General features: G+C 49.3%; 1 protein-coding gene across 4 annotated transcripts in view; it reads right to left on the bottom strand.

Annotated features, from left to right (window-relative positions):
* Window positions 1-22,709, bottom strand: part of MIA3 (MIA SH3 domain ER export factor 3) — a 1,311,327-nt gene that overhangs the window by 352,414 nt on the left and 936,204 nt on the right. For all 4 annotated transcript variants that reach the window (XM_069608611.1, XM_069608610.1, XM_069608608.1 and 1 more), the window contains exons 24-25: window positions 16,538-16,635; window positions 8,673-8,804 (exon numbers count right to left, since the gene is read on the bottom strand). In XM_069608611.1, the coding sequence (XP_069464712.1) occupies window positions 8,673-8,804; window positions 16,538-16,635 (230 nt within the window). The remainder of the gene's footprint in view (window positions 1-8,672; window positions 8,805-16,537; window positions 16,636-22,709) is intronic.

Genomic DNA, 22,709 nt, shown 5'->3' with positions numbered 1-22,709 from the left:
GGTTCTGGTATATCTGGAGATCGCTGCCAGATGAAGCTTAATGGAGGCATGGGCTAGCCCAGCCTTTGCCAGCGATAGCAGGTACGGCAGCACCTGAGGGGCCGTAATCCGTAGGGGGTTGAACTTCTGTGCTCGGCACCAGATAGAGAACCTCTTCCACTTGTGACCGTAGCATTTGAGAGTCGAGGACGCCCTGGCCTTTGCTAGAACCTCTCTGCAGTCGGCCGGTTTATCGTACCCTCCAAACTCTAGCGCCGCAGGAGCCAAGCCTGCAGGTTCAGCGACGCCGGGTCGTGGTGGAAGATGGCGCCTCCTTCTCTGGAGAGAAGATCCGCGTCCGCCGACAGCTTGATGGATGGGGACGCTGACAAGTCCAGAAGGTCCGGGAACCAGATCTGCCTCGGCCACGCCGGTGCGACGAGGATCATCCTGCACCGGGACCTCTTGAGCTGGTTGATGAGTCGAAGCAGCAACGGCAACGGAGGTAACGCATACAGGTATAGGCCGTCCCAGGGGAACGAGAACACATCGCCCATGCTTCTCGGCTGGGGAAACCTGCTGGCGAACCTCTGGCACTTCGAGTTCGTCGCTGTTGCGAACAGGTCGATTTGGGGTTTTCCCCATCGTCGGGAGAGTTGATCCACCTGATCCTGGCCCAGCTCCCACTCGTGACACGCGCGCAGCTCCCTGCTGAGCGAGTCGGTGATGGTGTTTCTTTCTCCTGCCAGGTGGGAGGGAACCAGGTACATCCCCTGGGCGACTGCCCAGTGCCACAGATCCTGTGCCTCCTTGGATAGGGCTGGGGATCTGGTACCTCCCTGCTTCCGTATGTAAAGCATTGTCATGGTGTTGTCCGTGAAGATCCGCACCACCTTGCCCTTGAGCGACGGGAGGAACGATTTGAGAGCCCAGAACACGGCTCGGAGTTCCAGGATGTTGATGTGCAGGAGCTTCTCCTCCGGGAGCCAGAGGCCTCTTGCGTGGAGATCTCCGGTGTGGGCGCCCGAACCTTCAGGGGAGGCGTCCGTCGTCACCGTCTCCTGGTACGCCACCACTGAATCGCCCGCTGGAACACCTCGTTGAGAGGGACCCTGTCTTCGAAGGTGCCCGTCGCCTGCGTCCAACGGGCGTCGAGAAATTCTTGAAGAGGGCGCATCCGTAGTCTGCATAGGCGAACCAGGTAGATGCAAGAGGACATCATCCCCAGGAGGGGCTTGATGGACCTCACCCTGGCCACATCCGTGGCTAGCAGGCGCTGCACTTTGCCCACAATGGTCTTCGTCCGTTCTTCCGACGGTGCCGCCATGCCCTTACTGTATCGAGCTTCGCTCCCAGAAACAGGGCCACCTGCGACGGCACCAGGTGGGACTTTGGGTAATTTCTGGCGAATCCCAGGTCTGTGAGTAGCTGGACGGTCCTCGCAGTGTGTTCGACGGCGAGTTCCCTCGTCCTTGAGCGGATGAGCCAGTCGTCCAGGTAGGGGTAGACGTGAATCCCCTGCAGGCGCAGCCGCGCCGCCACAGGTGCTAGGCACTTCGTAAAGACCCTGGGGGCCGACTTCAATCCGAACGGCAGTGCTCTGAATTGGTAGTGGCGTCCCTGGACGACGAACCTGAGGAACTTTCGGTGACTTCTGAGGATAGGAACGTGGAAGTATGCATCCTCCAGGTCCAGCGACGATAGAAAGTCGCTTTCCTCCAGCTGTCCCAGCACGTGCTGGAGGGCGCCTTTCCTGAGCATCGCCCGTACTTCCAACAGCAGTTGCGGGACGTGATTTTCCTTCCTGGCCACAGGTGGAATGTGAGGGCACTTCTTCAGGAATTCGATAGAGTGTCCTCTTGCCAGGGTATCCAGCACCCAACGATCGGTGGAGATGGACTTCCACACACCGATGAACTTCGTCTGCCGGCCTCCCACCGGGGTGCTTCGGAGGGGGCCCGAGGCCACGGCCGGTTCAGTCCTGCTTGGAGGTGGTGGCCTTGCCGCCCTGGCCACCTTGCCAACGGCGGCGAGGCGCTCCCTGCTTGCCGCAACCCCTGTAGGCCTCCTGAGTCGAGGAGCGTGCCGCCTGGCGGTAGGACGACGAGGCACCGCTGGATCCTTTGGAGGCCCCCTGTCTTCCTCCGGAGCTCCGAAAGGGCCGTCGTTGCTGAAGGGCTCCTAGGGCGCGGGCCGTCTCTGTGTCCGTCTTTATGGCTTGGAGGTATTCGTCCACCGCCTTCCCGAACAAGTTGCTGCCGTTGAACGGCATGTCCAATACCCTGGTCTGGACGTCCTGAAGGAAGTCGGTCGCCCGGGGCCAACCCCGTCGTCGTAGGCAAACTCTGTTGCCCAGCTGGCGGAACCTGGTATCGGCAATATCGGTTGCCACCGTTATGGCGGGGTCTGACGCCACCTCGCCTTCTTGAAGTATTTCCAGGGCCTCGGACCTCTTGTCGTCCGGTAGGAAGTCCAATATGGGGGCCATCTTAAACCAGAGCTCCCTGTCGTAACGGGCCACGATCGCCAGGGAGTTGGCTGCTTTGATCGTCGTCACCCCATGGCGTCCAACTTCTTTCCATCGCCGTCCGGAGGGGAATTCGACGTTGAGGCTCCTGACCCCACCGCTTTCTTCTTCGCCGCCGCCGAGACGACCGAGTCTGGCGTTGGCTGGGCCCTGAGGCAGGGGAGCGGTCTCGGGGACCCGGTACTTCTTCTAGTACCGGTCTCGTTTGGCTGGTGCCGTGGAGGGGTTCTTGAGTACCGACAGGCCCTCCTCCCAGACAGTCTTCCTCTTGGCCTCCCGGCGCTGATAGAGGCAAACCTTCCTTTTTCTGCTCCTCTGGGCAGAGCTGGAACAATTTGGACGCCCTGGCGATCATGGCGTGGAATGAGCCAATCTCGTCGGGCGGAGATGCCCGTGCGACGGGAGACCCGTTCCGTCGTCGCCCTCAGAACCCGTCGTCGAGCCTACCGCACCCTCATCTCCCGACTCGTGGGAGGATGAGGAGGGAACTGCAGGCCTTACGGGGGCGAGCGGAGGAGAGGGTTGGGTCCTCCGTCGTTTGTTCTGAGGACTTCCCGACAGGCCAGGTTGCGGGTCCTCCGGCCTGGGCCTTGGTAATCTCGTCCTTATCTCAGAGCCTAAGGACTGGATCGCAAACAAAATGGCCGCCGAGCTATCCTGAGGGCTAGGTTACGGCTGCGCCGGAAGGGAAGGCTGCTCTTCCTTGCCATCGTCGTCTTCCTCGTTTATCTCCCGAGGATCTTCCTTGCGGGACCGAACCTTCTTGAATAGTACTTCGAGATTCCTCACGACCTCGGTCAGTTCCCCCTCCGAGGCTGACTCCGAGCTCAAGGAGGCTACCGTGGCCCCCCACCCCTTGTTCCATCATGGGGGCCATGACGATGGGCTGAAAAGAGGATTCCCTCCTTGGCGGCAGGGAAACTCTAGTCCCGGAGGCAGTCTCCGCTGGCGGGGTCTCTGCCGGCTTGGCCAGAGTCACCGCGATCGCCTCGATAGAGGCCTTTGCCTGCTGGGTAGGGGCCTTCACCACCTTAGGTGCGTCCTGGGCCTTCCCCTTAGGGGGAGGGGCGACGCCTCGCTCCTCCTCCCCCGAGATCCGACGGGGGCTTCTCCCGAAGCTTACCCGGGGTCTCGGACTTCCTCTTCCCCGAACCGGAGCGCTGGCTCGTGGTTGACGGTGCCGGGGAAGGTGCGCCCTGCCTGGTGACCGAAGAGCCCGACCTTTCGGCACTCCCGGAGCCAGCGGACTCACGGTGCTTGGCCTGGTGTTGGGCCCCCGTCGCCGGGGCGCCCGCACAGGACTTAGAAGCCCGCTCGGACCCTTTCTTCTTCTTCTCACCCGTCGAGCCCTTCTCCAACCAGCTGGCGAGACGAGATTGACGGTCCCTCATGGTCCGCTCTGACAAGTTCTTGCAGAACTGGCAGTCCTTCTCTACATGAGTCTTGTCCCCATGAAGACAGTAGAGGCATTGCGAATGTTCGTCCTCCTTAAACACATTCTGCAGCCCGCATCCAGGGCAGCTGCGAAACAGCTTGGGTTCGGGTGACAAACTCGCGTCCTGGGCCATCTCGAAGTAGGCCGCGAATCTTCTGGAATCCTCCAAGAGGTTGATTCGACGAAATCTTCACCCTTGAGGGGCGTAGGAAAATCCCGCAACGGGAACCCGTTAACGGGAGTAGAAACGGTGGAGCTTGAGGCTCGATTAACCGAAAAAATGTGAAAATTCACCTGAAAAAAGCAGTAAAAGCTCGAGAGCTAAGCACGAGGATTCCCAACACTCGAACGTGCAGTAAAAATCTGAAGATGGCTGCCAGAGGCGGGGCTTAAGGAGATGGCCGTCATTGGCTGTGGTCAGTATGACGCAGAGATCAGTGATTGGTTATTACTACGAAAGACAGATCAGAAACGAAACTGATACTGATTTTTTCTTTACCGAGGATTCCCAGCCTGACGACGGGGAATATTCATGAGCATGTGAATCCATGCCAGACCCCATGCTGGAGAAGAGTACCAGTGTCAATACAGTGAATAACTTTTCAGAATCTGTAGACTCCCTGTGGAGCCACAGTCAACGGTGGCCGACAACTTTTAAGTCAATTGCTAAGATTTTTAGCAAGTGAAGATCGCAAGTTGGACAAGATGTCAGCTTCACACACAAATTTGGTGCAGATCTGACCTGCAGTTTTAGCTGAAGGGGACAGAAATAGTGTCTATGGTTGATAGGAAATCTTACATGGGAAATAAAACCTTTTGGGACCCCCCCCTCAGTGCCCCCAGTGCATTTGCAGCTCCTCCCATCCCAACAGAGGTCACTTCACAAAACTTTCCAAAGATATTCTAAAGTCAGATGTTCATTTAATTTATAATGTTAGATAGGCAGCTCTGCGGAACGGCCCCAGTACTGTTGATAGTACCTAAATGTTGCTCTTCCTATGCAGTCTAAACCATAATTGATAACTACCTCTTAACATATAATGGCACACGGAGGCTGTAATTAACCTCCACATGCAATCAGAATGTTCAGCGTGCAATCAGTAACTACTGGTATTGACTGCATTACAAACATTTTGACTTTAGAAGAAGACCAGGAAACAACAATGCATTTCTCTGCATTCAAAAAACAGCAACGCAATTGCCCAGCAAGATTCCTTTAAACAAGAAAGTTAAAGATAAAACATGGAAAAATGCTTTAACTTTCATATAGAGAAATCATTCACTTTTACATTTGTTAGGGAGAATTCTCAGAAATGTGCTAATTCCCTCCACCTTAGAGACCCCCAGCAACTTTGCTGGATTTTGAGGACTTGATTTTTTTAACCTAAGGGAGTGAGACCCTTTTTCCCCACTCTCTCATGTTTTTAATGTGATTTTTATGAATGCTGTTTCTTTTGGTTATGGAGTCTGACAAACTCCAAAGGTATCATCTTTTACATTGTGTCGCACAGCACCTTGAGTGCACTGACACAGGGAAGTCTTTCAGATTTCCCAAAGGTTTAAATACCTTCTCTTGGATAAACTACTGTTTCCAAGAGCAGTAAAGTGAAATTGACTTTACTTACATTTGTAACTTTCTAGACCCATTGCACACTATCTTACAATAGGGTGCTGGAGGGGTTACTTAGTATCCCCTTTGTCTAGCTCGATTTTGAAAGATTTATAATGCGTACCAGACAGAATAAACTGTATTCAGGGGCAGATGTTAACTAAGGCTAGAGCGATGAGACACAGAGGAAGAACAGGGGTAGAGCTCTAATTCTACGACTTTCCTCATTTTAATAGGAAGGTTTTCAATTTCTTCCTTAATATGTCCAACGTTTCACACGTTCTGATTTCCAGTGGAAGTTCTTTCCAAACTTTAGGGCTAAAGGCTCTAAAGCTTCTGTCCCCTCTTGATACATAATTATTTCGAGGAGTGCAGATCAGGAGTTTATCCTTTGAGCGTAGGTTCCTTTTGGGATGATATGATGTAATTTTATCAGCCAAATACGAGGGTGCAAGCCCTTTCAAACATTTAAAGACTAGGCATGCTGTCTTAAACTTAATTCTATCCTCCACCATCAACCAGTAGATGAATCTCCGCATTGCTGACACATGATCTCGTTTTCTAAGGTTCCAGATTACTCCAACTGCTGCGTTCGGCGCTCTATGAAGTTTATCCATTTGTTTTTGGGGGATTCCCGCTAGCAAACTGTTGCAGTAATCAAAGTGGGGGTTAGTCATTGCCCCCATCACAGCTGCACTATCTTCCATTGGAATATAAGGTAGTATACTCTGTAGGGATCGTAGTGCAAAATGTACTGCTTTTACCTTTGCTCCCACCTGGCTCTCACTTCCCAAAATTTTCTGCCACCAGCAGCCTAAGTTTTTAACTTTTTTGGTATACTGCAATTGTTCACCTAAAATCAGTGCAGGAGGATTTTGTCTTTCCTGTGACATGTTATTCTTTGGACTGAACAATATAATTTCTGTTTTTGCTGCGTTTAGCTGTAGGTTAGCAGTCATCCACTCCTTACGTTCTTCCATGCATTGATTGATTCTTTCGAAGGCATCCTGACTATTCTGGAGTTCCATATATAGTTGTGTGTCATCTGCATATGAGTGAAACAACAAACCATATTTCTTAAATATTCGGAAAACTGGGCAAAAGTACAGATTGAAAATGAGAGGGGATAGGGAGGAACCTTGGGAAACCCTCTGCGATCTATCTTTAAGAAATGATTCAAACCATCTCACCACTTCTTTGGATGCTTTTCCCACTTGCCCTATTCGTTGTGGCATTATCTTATGATTCACGGTGTCGAAGGCCGCGGATAGGTCCAACATCAGCAGTACTGTTGATCTTCCCCCATCCGCGGCCTTTAACAAATTGTCATGTACGGCCAGCAACGCCGACTCTGTGCCATGATTCGGGTGAAATCCCGACTGAAGATTGTCCAACAATTCTTCCTTGTCTACAACTGCTTGGAATTGGGAGCAAGCCACTTTTTCCAATATTTTTGTTGGCCATCAAGTTTGCCACCGGTCGATAGTTCATTATTTCTGGATCTAAATTCGATTTGTTTAACAGTGGCTTTATTAATGCTTTTTTTTTAAAGCTTTAGGCACTTGAGAGTCTTGTAGAGACATAGTCACGAAAGTCCTAATGAATGGTGTGAGTTTGTTTGCTAAACTTTTGGACCGAGCCTGAGCCACCTCAACAGAGTGCTGGACCTCAGACGCAAGGAAAGTCCATCTTGAAAGCCAGAAACCGCGGTGTTGCTATTTGCGGTGGTCACGAGGAGCTGAAACACCGAAGTGCCACTTGTTGGAAAGATTGCCGGTTGCGAGTGGTGACCGTTCCATTGCAGTGCAGGACTCCCCAGAAGTCCCCCTTGTCCCCACGACTGAGGCCCAGGAACAGTGAGATCTGCAGAGCTGCACAGGAAAAAAAGCCATCTGCTGCACTTTTCTTCATTCCAAAGGTACTGTAAAGCCTGAGAGCACTTACCTCTTGTTGTGTAACTACACTTGTTCTCTGTTGGTGAGACTTGTTGTGGTTGCTCTTTAGAGTTGCTGATAGCTTTTTTACCTCACAAGCCTAAACCGCAGCTTTTTTACCTCACAAGCCTAAACCACTTGTTGCCCTACTTTGAATTCTTCTTTCTACAAAGACTTTTAAAACATTGTGCAAGACTTTGCCTTACCTCTGAGAAGTGCTTTAGTTTCACCTAGACTTTTGATCAATTGACTTTGGCTTAGCCTGGCTCCCCGAATGACTCTTCTTCCGTCTGTGAATGTGTGTGGTCTTCCTTCCAGGAAGGGGTTAACTAACTTTGGGGGGTTTACAAAAGTACTTACCTGCTTTGATAATATTTGTGATATCTCTTGTTATGTCATATTAATCTTTTCCTTTGACAAACTCTTAAGTGTGTGTTTTGTAGTGTATTTGAGTGTTATTGCTATATTGCTCCCTTCTGAAGAAGGCTTATTCTAAATGACCGATAAATAAATTAATAATTGTTTATTCAAGAAACCTCGTGTGTAAATGTTTATTTGAATACCTGTTATTGTGAACCTCTGTGCAACTCACCTACAGCTCACATGGACCCCACTTGCGATAAGCCTGGCTGCTCAATACGCTACCAAACTTTGTAGTACAAGCTTATACCAAAGGTTGTGTAGTGCACCAAACAGGTACTGCATACAAGCTTTGCATAACAACATTACACGTAATACATGCTCAATCTTACACTCTTCAGATTCAGCAGAGTTTAATGTTTACCATAGAAGGACAATTTTTTAATTTAAATATTAAATAAACCCACATTTAATATACTAATACTTTTTGTGTATTTCCTCTACTCAAAACTAAACTCATGTTTTATACTTTACTACCGACAACTCAAAAATCTTTATTGGTATTACAACTATGTGCTAATCACCTTTTAGACCTCGGTAGGGGTTCATTTCACGTTGGATAATGACCCTTTCCCCCAACTTATGGCCTTTGGCTTCACTTCAGGCCATAACTTGGGAGCTGGTCTTTATTCCATGATAATGAGCCCTGTCTTGTTTTATAAGGCTATACTATTCTACTACCCAAACCCTTGCTAAACAAATGATTACTGTACAACAAATACTGATATACATCACCTAAGGGCATTTACATGAAAGAATAGAATTTACCTCGTGGAGCGTCCCTGGCACGGTTAAGGCTTGTAGATGAGGGACGACCTGCTGCTTCCACCATGAGAGGTGGAGAAGGTGCTCCTGCACTCACAGGAGAGGGGCCAAAAGAGCCGTCTCTACTCCGAGGACCTGGGTAAAATATAAAACAAATGTGCTTTAAAAAAAAAAAGTGTGACTTAACTGAAACCTTTTGGGGTATTGTTCCTAGATTACAATGCTTTGAATGCTTACCGCATCATCAGGCTGGCAAAACTCTAAACATATAAACAGTAATACAATTTAAAGTAAAGCATAGCAGCCTATGCAGCAATGTATATTGGCTCATTTTCACAATGACCAACATGAGAGCCTTGTTTAGACTGCCTCTGGAAGCCATTTGAGATTCTTCAAAAGCAATCTTAGGGTAAACATACTGTCGCCATGCGAAGAGCGGGTTGCAAATGAATCTATGAAAGATACTAATGCTGAACAACAACACTTACAGGTAACTAAACTCTTCCATCATTAGATCGGCCACTGGTTGAGATGCACTGAAATGTTTTCAAAGCAGTAAACAAAGGGCAGGTAGGAGAGGCGGAACCAACCCTACAGAAAGGTGGAATACCAGCTGCCGTACAGGTTCCTTGGAAGGTGGAAAGCTGATATTCGGGGATGAGATTCGGGGAGAAGGCTAACTGTGGCACAAGCTGGCAACTGCCAAAGTTCCAGACTTCAATTCAGAACGGGGACGATGCTGGCAAGGTAGCCCACGTGAGAGCTGGTTATTCTAGACTCTGAAGGGTTGGATTCTCGAGAAGGCATCAAGACTAGATGGTCCCATTAGTCCAAACGCTGAAGCACCGCTCAGGGTCTTTGGAGATCAAGGAGAGGAGCACAGCCTCACTGGGCAGGACATCGGAAGGGATACTGGGTCACTTCTGGAGTCTTCGGATAACCAAGCTTCGAGCTGGAAGCAAGTCCAAGCCCACCAATGGTAAGGATCTGCACCATTCAAACAGACAGTAGCCTGATCAGGAACAGCCAATGGTTTCACATCCGCCGCAGAAGCAGACTTTCTGGCACTAAGGATGTGGACGGGGACTAGACAGTCATGGACGACAGACACACCGACAACTCCCCAGAGACAGGCACCGACACAGACGGACACACAGACCCTGGTCTTATGTTTCTTTTCATTGAAGCTTCTTGAAAGTCACGGTTCTGTGTTGAAAAGCTAATTCCCTCTGTCGTCCTCTTCCGATCTTGCCGCCTTTCTCCTCATTTTAAACTGCCATCTCAGAATTGCTGCTTCCTCCCGTGTTTTGCCTTGCTCAGAGTGTGCTTTTGTGCTCGCCTTTTTATCCGTGTGGGGAAGAGTAATAGGAGTCAGATGTGTGTAGTTACCATTAAGTGCCTGACTCTGCCTGACCCTTGTGTTGGGACATTTCAGGCTCTGGTGTTAGTCCGTTGTCGCTCACAATGAACTGCCCATGAGAAAGTGTTTGTGTCGGAAAAGCAGGAGGGGTGGGGGGGTGCCACCATAAGGAAGGGGATACCATGCCTCAACCTTTGGTGTCCCACTTACACTCCCCGAAGACTACCCCCATCCAGGTGATCCTCCCACACTGGTCCACTCCCAAGAACTGGATGCAATAGCGATGGCGGTGTCCTGGCCACATGGATGACAGATCCCCCAGGACTAGCGGGTGAGACACCTCTATGTGATGGAGCTGCATCTGCTTAACTGGGAAAGGATATTTTACCTTTTCGGTGTTCTACAGTGAAACAGTAGAGCTGCAGGTCTAGGAACCATCGCATGACACGAGGGTTGGAGTCTTTTTGTTGGATAATCCACACTAGTGGAGAATGGTCCGTGACGAGTGTGAACTTTCTTCACAAATGGTAGTATCTGAGGTGGACCTGGTCACTTGATGGCAAGGGCCTCCAATTCCAGCACAGAGTAATTTTTTTCACGTGGGAAATGTTTGTGACTCGTGAACAAGATGGGATGCTCTAAACCATCACAGACTTGTGATAGGGCTGCTCCTAACCCTGTAAGGGAAGCGTCTGTTTGCAACACAAATTCCTTTGAGAAATCTACTACCTTTAGAAGTTCTGGCACAGGTTTTGTTTTAAGGTGTAACATATCATCCTAATCAGTCCAATTAAGTTTCAGGGGCTCAGCGTTCTTACGATTATCTGTCAGCCTAGCGGTGTTATCCAAAAAGTTTGGGATAAACCTACGGTAATAACCTATTAACCCTAGAAAGGCTTTGAGGTCTCTTAGTTTTAGGTGTAGGGGTATCTAGGACAGCTTTCACTTTCTCATGTTGAGGTTGTACATTACCATTCCTGACAAAGCAGCCAAGGTATATCTAGGCTGATTGGGCCAGTCTGCATTTGGATGGATTAGCAGTTAGAACAGCTTCTCTGAGGACTCTCATAATAGTAAAAAGATGGAAAATGTTGTCCTCCCTGGTTTTGCTATAAATGGCAATATCAATATAAGCTCCACAGAAATCGGAGTAGGGTTGCAATAGGTTATCCAGGAGGCGTTGGAAAGTGGCTGGAGCGCCGTGTAACCCAGTGTTAGGGAGAATGTTAATTTCTGTGCCAATTCCCTTTAACCTTAGAGACCCCCCAGCTATTTTTCTGGACTCAGGGCTTTTATATTTTTACTCCTGAGTGTGTGGGACCTTTTTCTCACTCACCCATGCGTTTTTCTGTCTATGGTTTTCTATGTTCCTTACTGTTTTATGGAGTCTGGTAAACTCCATAGGCATCTACTTTTGTGGAGACCACTGAGAAGTCACTTGGACTTCGCTTAATGTTTAACTACATTTTCATGGGTGAACTACTGTACCCAATAATCGTAAGATGACCCCTGTCTTACTTACCTTTACTTTATGGGTTCAGCACACACACCACCCTGTGTGGAGTGCTGGGGTTGGGGGGGTTACATAGTAATTCCTTTAACACATTCCTCAAGTAACATTTTGTTACACTAACTCACTTGAATGGCGGGTGGCAGTGGTTTCATTTTTATTACCTAGTGACATTTATCTGCAGGCTGATACCTCCGTTGCAGTGCTGCACCAAAGGGTGACTGTTTTCACAAAAAAGCCCCTTCTTTTTTCGCCATTTCTTGTTAGTTTCTTCTGGGATTTTACTCAGTTTGCATCAGGTTTGAGCCCTTTGTGTAATTTGCCGTTGGCAGGCTTCAGCCCTGAGTGAAACCAGCCCCACTTTGCCGGCTGGCTGTCCTCGAGGACAGCCACTCTGCTGTGTGATTGACAGCCTAGGTCTGTGAATGAATGGGAAATACATAAAAAGCGAGGTTTTTACACCGTAGCTGCCCAATTATCGCACACATTCTCCTGGGTGCAAGAATCAGTTCCACCGAAATGGAGGCAAATAGAAGAATTCTGGTGTCCGGTCCCATTATCAGAGCTCCCACATTTGCCAAACATAAGGCCACAAACGAACAGCGGCCCCCTGGCAGCCACAGCGGTCACGTCCTATTGCTGGAAAGCTGCATCCCGAAGATGGGAGGTTCGTGGTTCCATGGGACCGCTGACCCCCCCATCTGCAACAATCCCAACTTCTCACCGGGTAGGCACCAAAGAGAGTTCCAGTCCTGGATAGAGGGCGGGTTAGGTAAAACCAGCAATTTCCTAGAAGGGGGTGCCCCCATTACATTCGAGAGATGTAAAGTGAAATTTGGAGTGGGGGAACAGGAAAGATCTCATTATGCCCAGATCAGGCACTGGATGCCTAACAGACTAATCCGGGAGAAATGCGCCAGAGAGCTGACGGCTCTGGAGCTCTCTTTAAATACACCAATTAGTAGGGGTAGAGTCTCCACTATCTATCGATTCCTAGACAGGACAGACCTAGGGAAAAAAGAAAGATACATGCTGGAGTGGGAAAAAGATCTAGGCCGAGAAATAGAGATTGAAGAGTGGGGGGATATATGGACGAGATTGCACAAAAGCTCTTAATGAGTCACAAATATAGAAGGGGGATATAAATTATGCTACAGATATTATCTGACCCCAGCCCAAATTCAGAAGGCCAATCCAAGTGCTCCTGGATCCTGCTGGCGTGGCTGCCCTGTACCCGGATCACTGTTCCACATGGTCTGGGCCTGTCCTAAGGCAGAAAGTTTCTGGAGAGAAATATTAAAACACATTAAAGACATCACTGGGCTATCTATTCCCTGGGATCCAGACATTGTCCTATTGGGCGAAACAGGAAACGGCGCATCAGGGCAAATATCCAACCTATGCACTCACCTGCTCCTAGCAGTGAAAATCACTATGGCCAAATTATGGAAAGACGAAGGGGGACCTTCGATAGCGTTATGGTGGTTCAAATGCTGGGATATAGCTGAAGCTGAGAAAATCGTGGCCATCCGATCAGGCGCCCTGAACAGAACATTGACCACTTGGGACCCATTCTTTGACTATGCGACCAAATTCCCAACCCTCACCAGATGGCTCCAGTGTAGCCCGCTATACTGAACAATGCTCCACACCCAAGGAAAGCTGAGAACAGAGAAACTGGCAACAGTATGGGAGTGGCCGGTTTCAAAGTTGTTCCCCACAGTGCCACGATGCCATTAACGGTTCCCGCAATTGACAAACTCCACGAGAAACAGGTCATAGTGATATAACTCATATTTAATGCATTACTGTGATGTCTGTATTGAATTGGTAAAATTTAATAAAATGTTTTTAAAAAAAAGAGCGAGGTTTTTGGGACTAGGAGCTGAGCCGACCACTGGAGGACAACATCGGAAGCAGAAGACGAGAAAAGACGCCAGCAGCACCCTCCTGGACCGCGAAGTGCCAGGTGAAGCCCTGAAGCTGTGCTGACCCAGTTTTTTTAATTGACAGGGAAGTCCCATAAAGGACGACTTCCTCCCTTAGGCTGGTGGGACCAACTAGCCTCGACACAAACTATTTTGGCGCATCCCCCGACTTGCTGTGACTTTCCAAGGCTGCAGAAGCCCAATACTCGGGGTACCGTGAGTACATTGTCTTCCCAACTCCGAATCCAGCCAGATCTTTGTGGGCATCCAGAGGACTGTACAGTAGCAAGACATCTGCGTCCAGAGTCCCCTCACCAGAGTCCAGGACTAAGGGAAAAGGAAATCCTAACCCAAGCTTTTCGTTCTTCATTGGAGCTGAGAAGGAACAAGTTACTTACTTGTAACTGTTTTTCTCCAGCAGTGGTCTGGCATGCATTCACAATTCCCTGTCGTCGGGCTAGGCATCCTCAGTAAAAGAAAAAACAGTTTCACTTTCTTTTATAAACTGTATTTCTCCTATAAACCAATCACTGAGCTCTGGGTCATACTGCCCCCAGCCAATGACTGCCCTCTCCCTAAGCCCCTCCTCTGGCAGCCATCTTCAGATTTGGTAGCACGTAAAGTGGCAGTATGGCCAAGAAGAGCCGCAGAGGGGCAGGAGGGAGGGTTCGCATGTGAATCCATGCCAGACCCATGCTGGAGAACAACAGTTACAGGTAAGTAATATGTTCCTTCTCCAGCATGGGGTCTGGCATGGATTCACATGGCCGTGAATAAAGAATACATAGCAGTACATAGATACACAACCACGGGAGGTGGCAAGTCTCAACAGAATCAATTACTCTTACTTCCTCACCAGGCTCACCTTCAAACGAACAGGTTGCGTAGCACTGCTTGGCTGACTATGGACCCTGGAATCCCTGTCGACGCAGTAAAATTTCATGAAGGTGTGTGTAGACCTCCACGTAGCAGCCCAGACAGGAAGGCCGTTGTTGCAGTGATCGCTCTAGTAGAATGGGCTCTCAGATGGCCAGGCAGCGGTCGGTTGGCCAAACGGTGACAATGAGTGATGCAGCCGGAGAGCCACCTGGAAATGGAAGCCTTGGACAAGGCCTTTCCATGGTTCACAGGACCAAAGTTCACAAAAAGCTGAGAAGTCTTCCGGAAACTCTTTGTGCGGGCCACATAAAACCTCAGCGCTTGAGCCACATCAATTGAGTTTAAAGTCCGTTCAGCCGGTGACGAAGGTGTCGGAAAAAACACAAGTAACACCAAGGGCTTGTTGAGATGGAATTCCGACGGAACCTTGGGCAGGGCATAAAGGAGGGGTGCATCCGCATCACTACCCTTGTCTCGTGGAAAGTCAAGTAAGGTGGCTTGCAGGACAAGGCCTGGATCTCACCTCGTCTCCTGGAAGAGGTTATGGCCACGAAGAAGGCTGTCTTCCAAGACAGGGACTTATGCGGAGCTTGATGCATCAGCTCGAATGGGCCCCCATGAGCCTAATCAGTACCATGTTGAGTTCCCACACCGGGGCAGGTGCCTTCACCGGCGGGAACGAACAGAACAGTCCTTTGATTAACTCCTTCACTAGACGGTTCGACCAAAGCATAGACCATCCTGGAGACCTGGTGTAGCGGGAGATAGCCACCAGATGCACCTTGATGGAGGTGTGCGCCAGCCCCGAGTTAGCCAAAGACAAGTACAGGAGGCCTTGGGGGGCCGTGACCCTAAGAGGGTTAATCTTCTGTGACCGGCACTAGGTCGCAAAGCGCTTCCATTTGTGTCCGTAACACTTCAGCGTCGACGACGCCCTGGCTTTGGCGAGGACCTCCCTGCAGTCCACCAGCAGCTTGTACCCACCGAACTCTAATGCTGCAGGAGCCAGGCCTTCAGGTTCAGCGATCCTGGCTCGTGGTGCAGGATTGCACCTCCTTCCCTGGCCAGAAAATCCGTGACCACTGGCAGCTTGCCTGGGAGGGGATGCTGACAAGGTCCGGGTACTAGATTTGCCACGGCTACGCTGGCGTGAAGAGGATCATCCTGCACCGTCCGAGTTGACTGATTACTCGTAGTAGCAGTGGCAACAGGGGGTAACATGTACAGGAACAGGCCGTCCCAAGAGAAGGAGAATGCGTTCCCCCCCATGCTCCCCAGCTGGGGAAACCGGCTGGCGAACCTCCGGTACTTGGTGTTCGTCGCCGCCACAAACAGATCGATCTAGGGATTGCCCCACGAGAGGAAAAGGTTGTCCACTTGATCCTGTCGAAGCTCCCACTCGTGGCAAGAACGCAGCTCCCAGCTGAGGGAGTCAGCGACATTGTTTTCTATTACCGCCAGATGGAAAGGAATGAGGAACATCCCCCCCTTGGCAACAGCGCAGTGCCACAACTCTTGCACCTCCCTGGAGAGCGCCGGGGATCTGGTGCCCCCTGCTTCCCGATGTAATACATTGTGGTGGTATGGTCCCTGAAGACCCTGTATCGGAGCGAGGGGTCCTCAGGTCCCCTCGCGTCGTACGCTCCTCAGTACAAGGCTTGGACCGCGTGCCTCTGGTGGAAAATCCCAGACACCCATCAGCTACTTACAGCTTCTTGCTACATGAATTCTAATTTTGGCCCCAGATACTTATCATTTATTGTTTGTTAAATTACAATTGGCAACTCACAGATGAGAAGGCAAAGGTGTTTATTTGTTTTTTTAATAATCTCAAAGGACAACTAATTAGAATTCCCTGGTGGATACCTAACCAATTAAATCCTTGTCTTTGACAAGGGGCCAGCTTGCATGTCACAAGTTTGGACCTCGGCAGAGCCGACGAGCCACTCATACTTCTTAGGCCAATGCATTAAATGCAATTCAACTAGGTACTAACAGGTACCAGTGAGGAATCCAGTAAGACGCTCAATAGAAGGATGTGCTAATAGTAATAAAAATAATAACAATAATAATAATAGCAGAAAAGTACCAGATTTTTATAAAAACAAATCTAATCATTACTGTTCTCTATAAAAGAAAACAGACAGTTGAATGTAATCATGCATGGGATGTCTAGGATTTAAAAGCATACCTCTTTGTCCAGCCATATGATATTCAGGTCTCCCAGGTGTTGGCTTTACTATTGATGGTCTTTGAAGCATTGCAATTTTTTGGTTCACTTCAATTAACCTTTTAAAGAGAAAGATCACACATCATAATGGATTCTATGGAGTCTGCTAATCAGTTACAACTACCCAGGCTAATAATAACAGCAATTCAAAGTACCACCAGTGATTTTGCAGCTTGGTCTTTTTTATACAATCACATGCTTGAATATGCTACACACTCTTCTGCCCCATGTATCTAGCACGAGAGCAGCCATTTGTACACATTCAAACATAGAAACAGCATTTGAGTTAGACATCCATAATGCTGCTGTAAAGCAAACATTTATCCCACTGAAGCATGTCGAACACTTTCATTTTTAGATCATCTCATCTTTTAGACTGCCTTCCTATCCTGAGCTTGATGGACCAGTTGAACAAGGACCATTTAAAGATATCAGGCTATGAATGAATGTCACTGGTATGAAAGGAGAAATTATTTACTAGTTAAGTTCTATATACAGATTCTCCTTTCACAGATCCCTCATCTTGATAGAAGTCCTCCAGTGCCAGCTGCTCTCCACAATTTTCACCAGGTGGCGGAGTGCAGCTCGGCGTTTGTGTCCTCAGATGACCGGCTTCCCTCCATCGAGCACATGCTCTGTCAACTGGCCTGACGCCTGCTCCAAAGGCAATACAGACTCTCCGCCAGCTATCAGAAGGCAGCCTACATCCAAGCACACATCTCTGGGTCCACTAACAGCTCAATTGTTCAAAATCTGCAAGGAACCCATCAATTTACTGCAGTCTCCACTGCTCATCTGCCATCCCTGCCCCTCTGCACTGCACTGGTCTCTCGCTTCTTAAACAAAACTCAGGACATCCTGTCCTCACTGTCCTCTACACCCCTCTCTTCTCCCTCACATGCTCTCAGGCCACCCATACTCCCCTTCCCTCCTACTCTCTCTTTCTCGGCCATATCACCGGATGAGGTCTCTAGACAAGCCCTCTCTATGAAGACATGCATTACTTACCGTAAAAGCTTTTCTGATGGCTGAATCTGCTTAGATTCACATGCTGGGCATATGGTCCGACATCCAGTGGTAATTGCGGAGTATTGCATCTTGTCTTTTGAGAATCGAAAGTGGACGTCGACATGGGTGTGCCAGTAACACTATCCCTACATGACGTGTAGTGTACCCAAGATCCCTCACGAGTCGAGGTCCCTTCGATTGTATTTTATCTGCCGATAGGGAGGCTTGTCACTATCCTGAGTGAGAACAAAAAAGAGAGAGAAAGTGGCGAGACGTCTATGTTCCTTCCATCCAAGCGGGGAGGAAGGGTGGTCGCATGTGAATCTAAGCAGATACAACCATCAGAAATGCTTTTACGGTAAGTAATGCATGTCTTCTGATGTTTGTTAATCTGCTAGAATTACATGCTGTGCATAGACTAGCGAGCAGTACCCGGAGTTGGAGGTGCGCTGTGAGAAGGAACAGTAGTGAAAAAATGTCTTAATACTGCCTGTCCCACCTGAGAATCAGACCTAGAATGAGTGTCTATGCAATCGTGTTTTGTAAAGGTATGTACAGAACTCCAGGTTGCCGCTTTGCAAATGGATTCAAGGGGAACATTTGCAATGAATGCTATGGACGCCCCAGTGCCTCGAGTGGAATGTGCGCTAGGCGTGAAGGGCAGCTCTCTCTTAGCAAGAGTGTAGCAGAGTGTGATGCATTTAACAATCCACCTAGAGATAGTGGATTTGGAGACTGCGTCTCCTTCTCTTCCTGCCGCCACCGAAACGAAAAACTGATTAGGCTTTCTAAGTGGTCGAGTTCTTTCCATGCAGAACATGACAGCTCTGCATACATCCAGTGTGCAGGGTTCTTTCTCTCAGGCTTGAAGGATTCTGAAAGAACGTTGACTGGTTCACATGGAACTTGGAAATTAATTTAGGCGCAAACCTAGGGTGAGTGTGCAGAATCACCTTATCTTTGTGAACTGTTACAAAGGGATCTAGGATCGAGAGCGCTTGTAGTTCACTTACCCTCCTAATGGAGGTAATAGCTATCAAAAAAGCGAAAGGAGCCCCCATAAGCCTAGTCAACACCACGTTTGGGTCCCATCCGGGAGCAGGGTTAGAAATGGGAGGGTGAATTGTCTTCACTCCCTCCATGAAAGCTTTAATAACTGGTATCTTCCACCATGACACTTTCTGCTGTGTTGTAGTGTAGGCTGAAAGTGCAGCTAGGTGCACCTTTATGGAGTTAAAGACCAGGCCTAAGTAAATGAGTTGGGTATAAAACAATGTGTGTGGGAGAGCAGTTAATCAGGTTAATGCTCTTTGAGTTGCACCAGATGTCAAACCGTTTCCATTTACTGGAATAGCAGTATCTGGTGTTCGATTTTCTTGCTTCCCTGAGAATGTCCATACATCTCTGAGGGAGTTGCAGGTGTCCAAACTATGACCTCAGGAGCCAGGCCGCTAAATTCAATGTCTGCGGCCATGGGTGAAACGTCTCCCCTCTGTCTTGCGACATGTTGCAAGGCCAAGGCAGTTTGACTGGAGGAGATAGGGACATCCCCATCAGATGAGTGAATCCAGGTTGGCGCGCCCACATGGGGGCCACCAGTATCATTGTGGCTGGTTCCTGATGCATCTTGCGCACAATCTTGTTTAGAAGTGGAGTCAGGGGTGGGGGGGGGGGGGGGTGGGTGGCTTCGGTGGACGGGGGGGGAAGCGTAGACAAATTTCCCTGACCATGTTATCCAGAGTCTGTTCCCCTTGGAACGGTTCTGGGGGCACCTGGAGGCGTAATCTTTGCATTGAGCATTCTCCAGAGTTGCAAACAAATCTATCTCTGGGAAGCCCCATTCTGCGAAAACGTTGGAGACGATGTCTCCGTATAATCGCCATTCGTACTCCCTGGGTAACGGAAAGTCTTTGCTGAGTACGTCTGCCAGAAGATTGAGTTCCCCTGCAACATGTTGTGATAACAGGAACATGTTGCGTTTGAGAGCCCACTTCCAAATGTTCCGGGACAGTTTGGACAGCCCTGGAGAATGAGTGCCCCCTTGTTTGTTCAGATAGTACATGGATGTGGTGCTGTCTGTGAGGATAAGGATGGTCTTCCGTTGCAGTTGTGTCTGGACAGCTTTCAGTGCTTTGAACACTGCCCTGCCAACAGTTCCAACATGTTTATTTGATTGGATGCTATGTCTGACGACCAAATTCCGTGCGCTGTTTGTTGAAGCAGGTGAGCTCCCCACCCTGTAAGCGACGCATCTGTGGTTAGAGTGGCTTCCACTGCGGGGGTGGTAAAGGATTTCCCTTTCAAGAGGTTGTCCCTCGATGACCACTGTAGCAAGAGAACGAGGGGCGGCGAGACAACCACTAAATCGTCCCACTGTCCGCTGGCCTGACACCACTGGCTGTTGAGCAACTCTTGCATTGGGCGCATGCGCAGGTGAGTGTGCGGAACCAAGTAGATACATGATGCCATCATTCCTTGCAGTCGTGTAGCCTTGCGTACACTCACCTCTCGACTGGCTACATATTGAGGGATCTGAAACAACATGTTTTGGACCCTCTCGTTGGAGGGGATAACGAGGCCGTCCTTTGTTTTTGAATTATAGCCTCTAGGAATGGTTTGACCTGACTGGGGTGTAGGCTGGATTTCTTCTTGTTGATAGAGAATCCCAGACTGAATAAAAGATCTCTCGTCTTTTGGGTATTTGACAGACATGTTTCTTAAGAGTCGTCCCCCGTTATGAGCCAGTCGTCGAGGCAAGGATAGACTGGGATGGATTGCCTGCGCAGATGTGCTGCTGCCACAGCTAGTACTTTTGTAAATACCCTTGCTGTAGATGCTATGCCGAAGGGTAGTACTTTGAACTGATAATGCTCGTCTTTTATCATAAATCTGAGGTACTTTCTGTGCACTGGCAACATTGAAATATGAAAGTATGCATCTTTCATGTCCAGTGTTACCATGTAATCTCCCTGTGATAGCAGTGGAATTACTTCCTGTAGTGTGACCATGCAGAACCAGGTGGCTTTACAAATTTGTTCGCTGGGCGCAGATCTAAAACAGGGCGCATGGTTAGATCCTTTTTGGGTACAAGGAAGTACACTGAATAAATACCTTCTTTTACCTGTGCCAGATGTACGATTTCTATGGCTCATTTCTCCTGTAGGGTCTTGACTTCCTGCAGAAGAATGCGAAGATGGTCTGATGTCAGTCGTCCTGATCGTGGAGGTCTGAATGTTGGGGACCGGTTGAACCCTATACATGTCATGATTCCTGCCTCTCATGTCCCCAGCCCTCCAAGATGTCAGGCTGGAACCAGGCCACGATCACCTACATGGCCCTCAAGGGCCTCTGCATCCCTCCAAAGACCCACTTGGAGTCAGACTTGGCGCTTGTGGCACCAGGCTCACTCACTCCCATAGGATAACATTGGGGATTAGACTTGTAGCGCATTGATGGGGACAAGATTGATGCCCCCACATATTTCGGTTCCCAGAACTGCATGTGCGGTCTAGTCTTTTGGGTGTGGTTCAGCCCAGAGACAACTGGGATACCCAGAGACTATTTAAGCCACACCCAGGCTGAGAAACATGCTTTGCGTTTTCTGCACCTGCAGCGTGACACTCACCGTGTTCGGATCGGTCTCCAGTAGGTCTGCATCTTTCCTCTGCGCCCAGCTCCTGCAAGAACAAGGACACTGTTAGGAACAGCCTTACCTTGCGGCACTTCTGCCCCTTCTGCTCCTTCTGTTCTGAGGGGATCTTCGCGGTGTCATTCCCATCCCGGCACGCCGCTTCCTAAGGAAAAGGGACAAGAACAGAAAAAAGGCATTAGTAAGCATTCTACAAATCTTTGCTTATTTTTAAATACTGTACGAGCTTCAAACACTTACCTGAATCCCAGCTGCTCTGGGGAAACTCTGTCTCTGGAACCTCTCATCCATCTGCACGAGGGAAAAAAACACTCCAGGTTAGCGTGGAAACATCTAGAAGCGCCGCATATCGCGTTGACCCACTGCATTTGTTCTTCATAACCGGCATCCACGCTGAAAACGTTGCGGCACCTAAAAAGAGACAGAAAAAGAATCCGTTCAATGCAAATACGAAAGGGGTGCATCGCGCTCTCACTCACCTTCAGCGCTACTCATCTCAGCAGCACAACGCCATCCTCTAAGGAAGGAAAGGAACAAAGTTGGAGAACTGTTCAAAAGACTCATTATACTTACCTGTCGGACTCTTGCCAGTGAAGTACCTAGGCAGCAACGAGCCTGCATCAATCAACGCGCCCCAGCGCTGAAAGCAGGACGGAGAGCACACTATCCAAGAAAACAAGGTGAGCTGTGGATCAAAGGGAAGGGTTGGACCCCGGGGAAGAAGGGGTTCAAGCACACAGAGACAATAGGGAGTTAAACTCTACCAATCCTGTGTTTCAGGCCCAGTCTCCAGTCGAATAGCCTCCAGGGAAGGGTTCGAGGTTGTAAGAGGTCAGAACAGGCAGAGTGATGTCCCCGTGGATACCAGGTGAGCGTTACAATACAGTACCCGTGGGCCACGGTGTTTAGCACCCACTGCTCTGTAGTTATGCCCTCCCATGCCTGAAGAAACGATGTTAGCCGGCCCCCGACCGGGGAGGCATGGGAGGAGACCCGAATCTTTGGGTCATTTAAAACCTGAGGCCGGAGAGCCTCTGGGGTAGAGTTCCGGCCTCTTCCTTTGCTATGAGGCTGACCCCTTTGGGGATACGGGGTGGTGTATCCGCTATTTCCCTGTGTACAATTCCAATTGTTTCCCGAGGAATATTGTTGAGGGAAGCGCTGGCCACGAAAAAGCCGTTTGGACCCAGATCGTCGTCTTGTAGAGGGTCATTGTGTAATCTGGTCCAGTGTTTTTAGGGTGTCATGCTCCTTTTTGGCGGTCTCAAGGGCCTCATCGACCGCCTTCCCAAACAGGTTGGATTCTTCTACAGGTTTATCAGTGACGTTTGCATCTCTGGCTTGAAGCCAGAGTTCCGTAGCCACGCATGTCTCTTCAGGAGTGTGCCCTGAGCCGGGGATCGACCAGCCGTTTCTGCAGAATCCAAAGTATTCTTAAGAATGATTTGGTTCACCTGTCTGCCCTCAGTGACAGTG

This window comes from Ambystoma mexicanum, chromosome 4q, assembly GCF_040938575.1.
Source record: "Ambystoma mexicanum isolate Mex_15411 chromosome 4q, UKY_AmexF1_1, whole genome shotgun sequence".
Lineage (NCBI taxonomy): Eukaryota > Metazoa > Chordata > Amphibia > Caudata > Ambystomatidae > Ambystoma > Ambystoma mexicanum.
The sequence above is the reverse complement of the archived record's forward strand: the minus strand, read 5'-3'. Positions and strand labels throughout refer to the sequence as shown.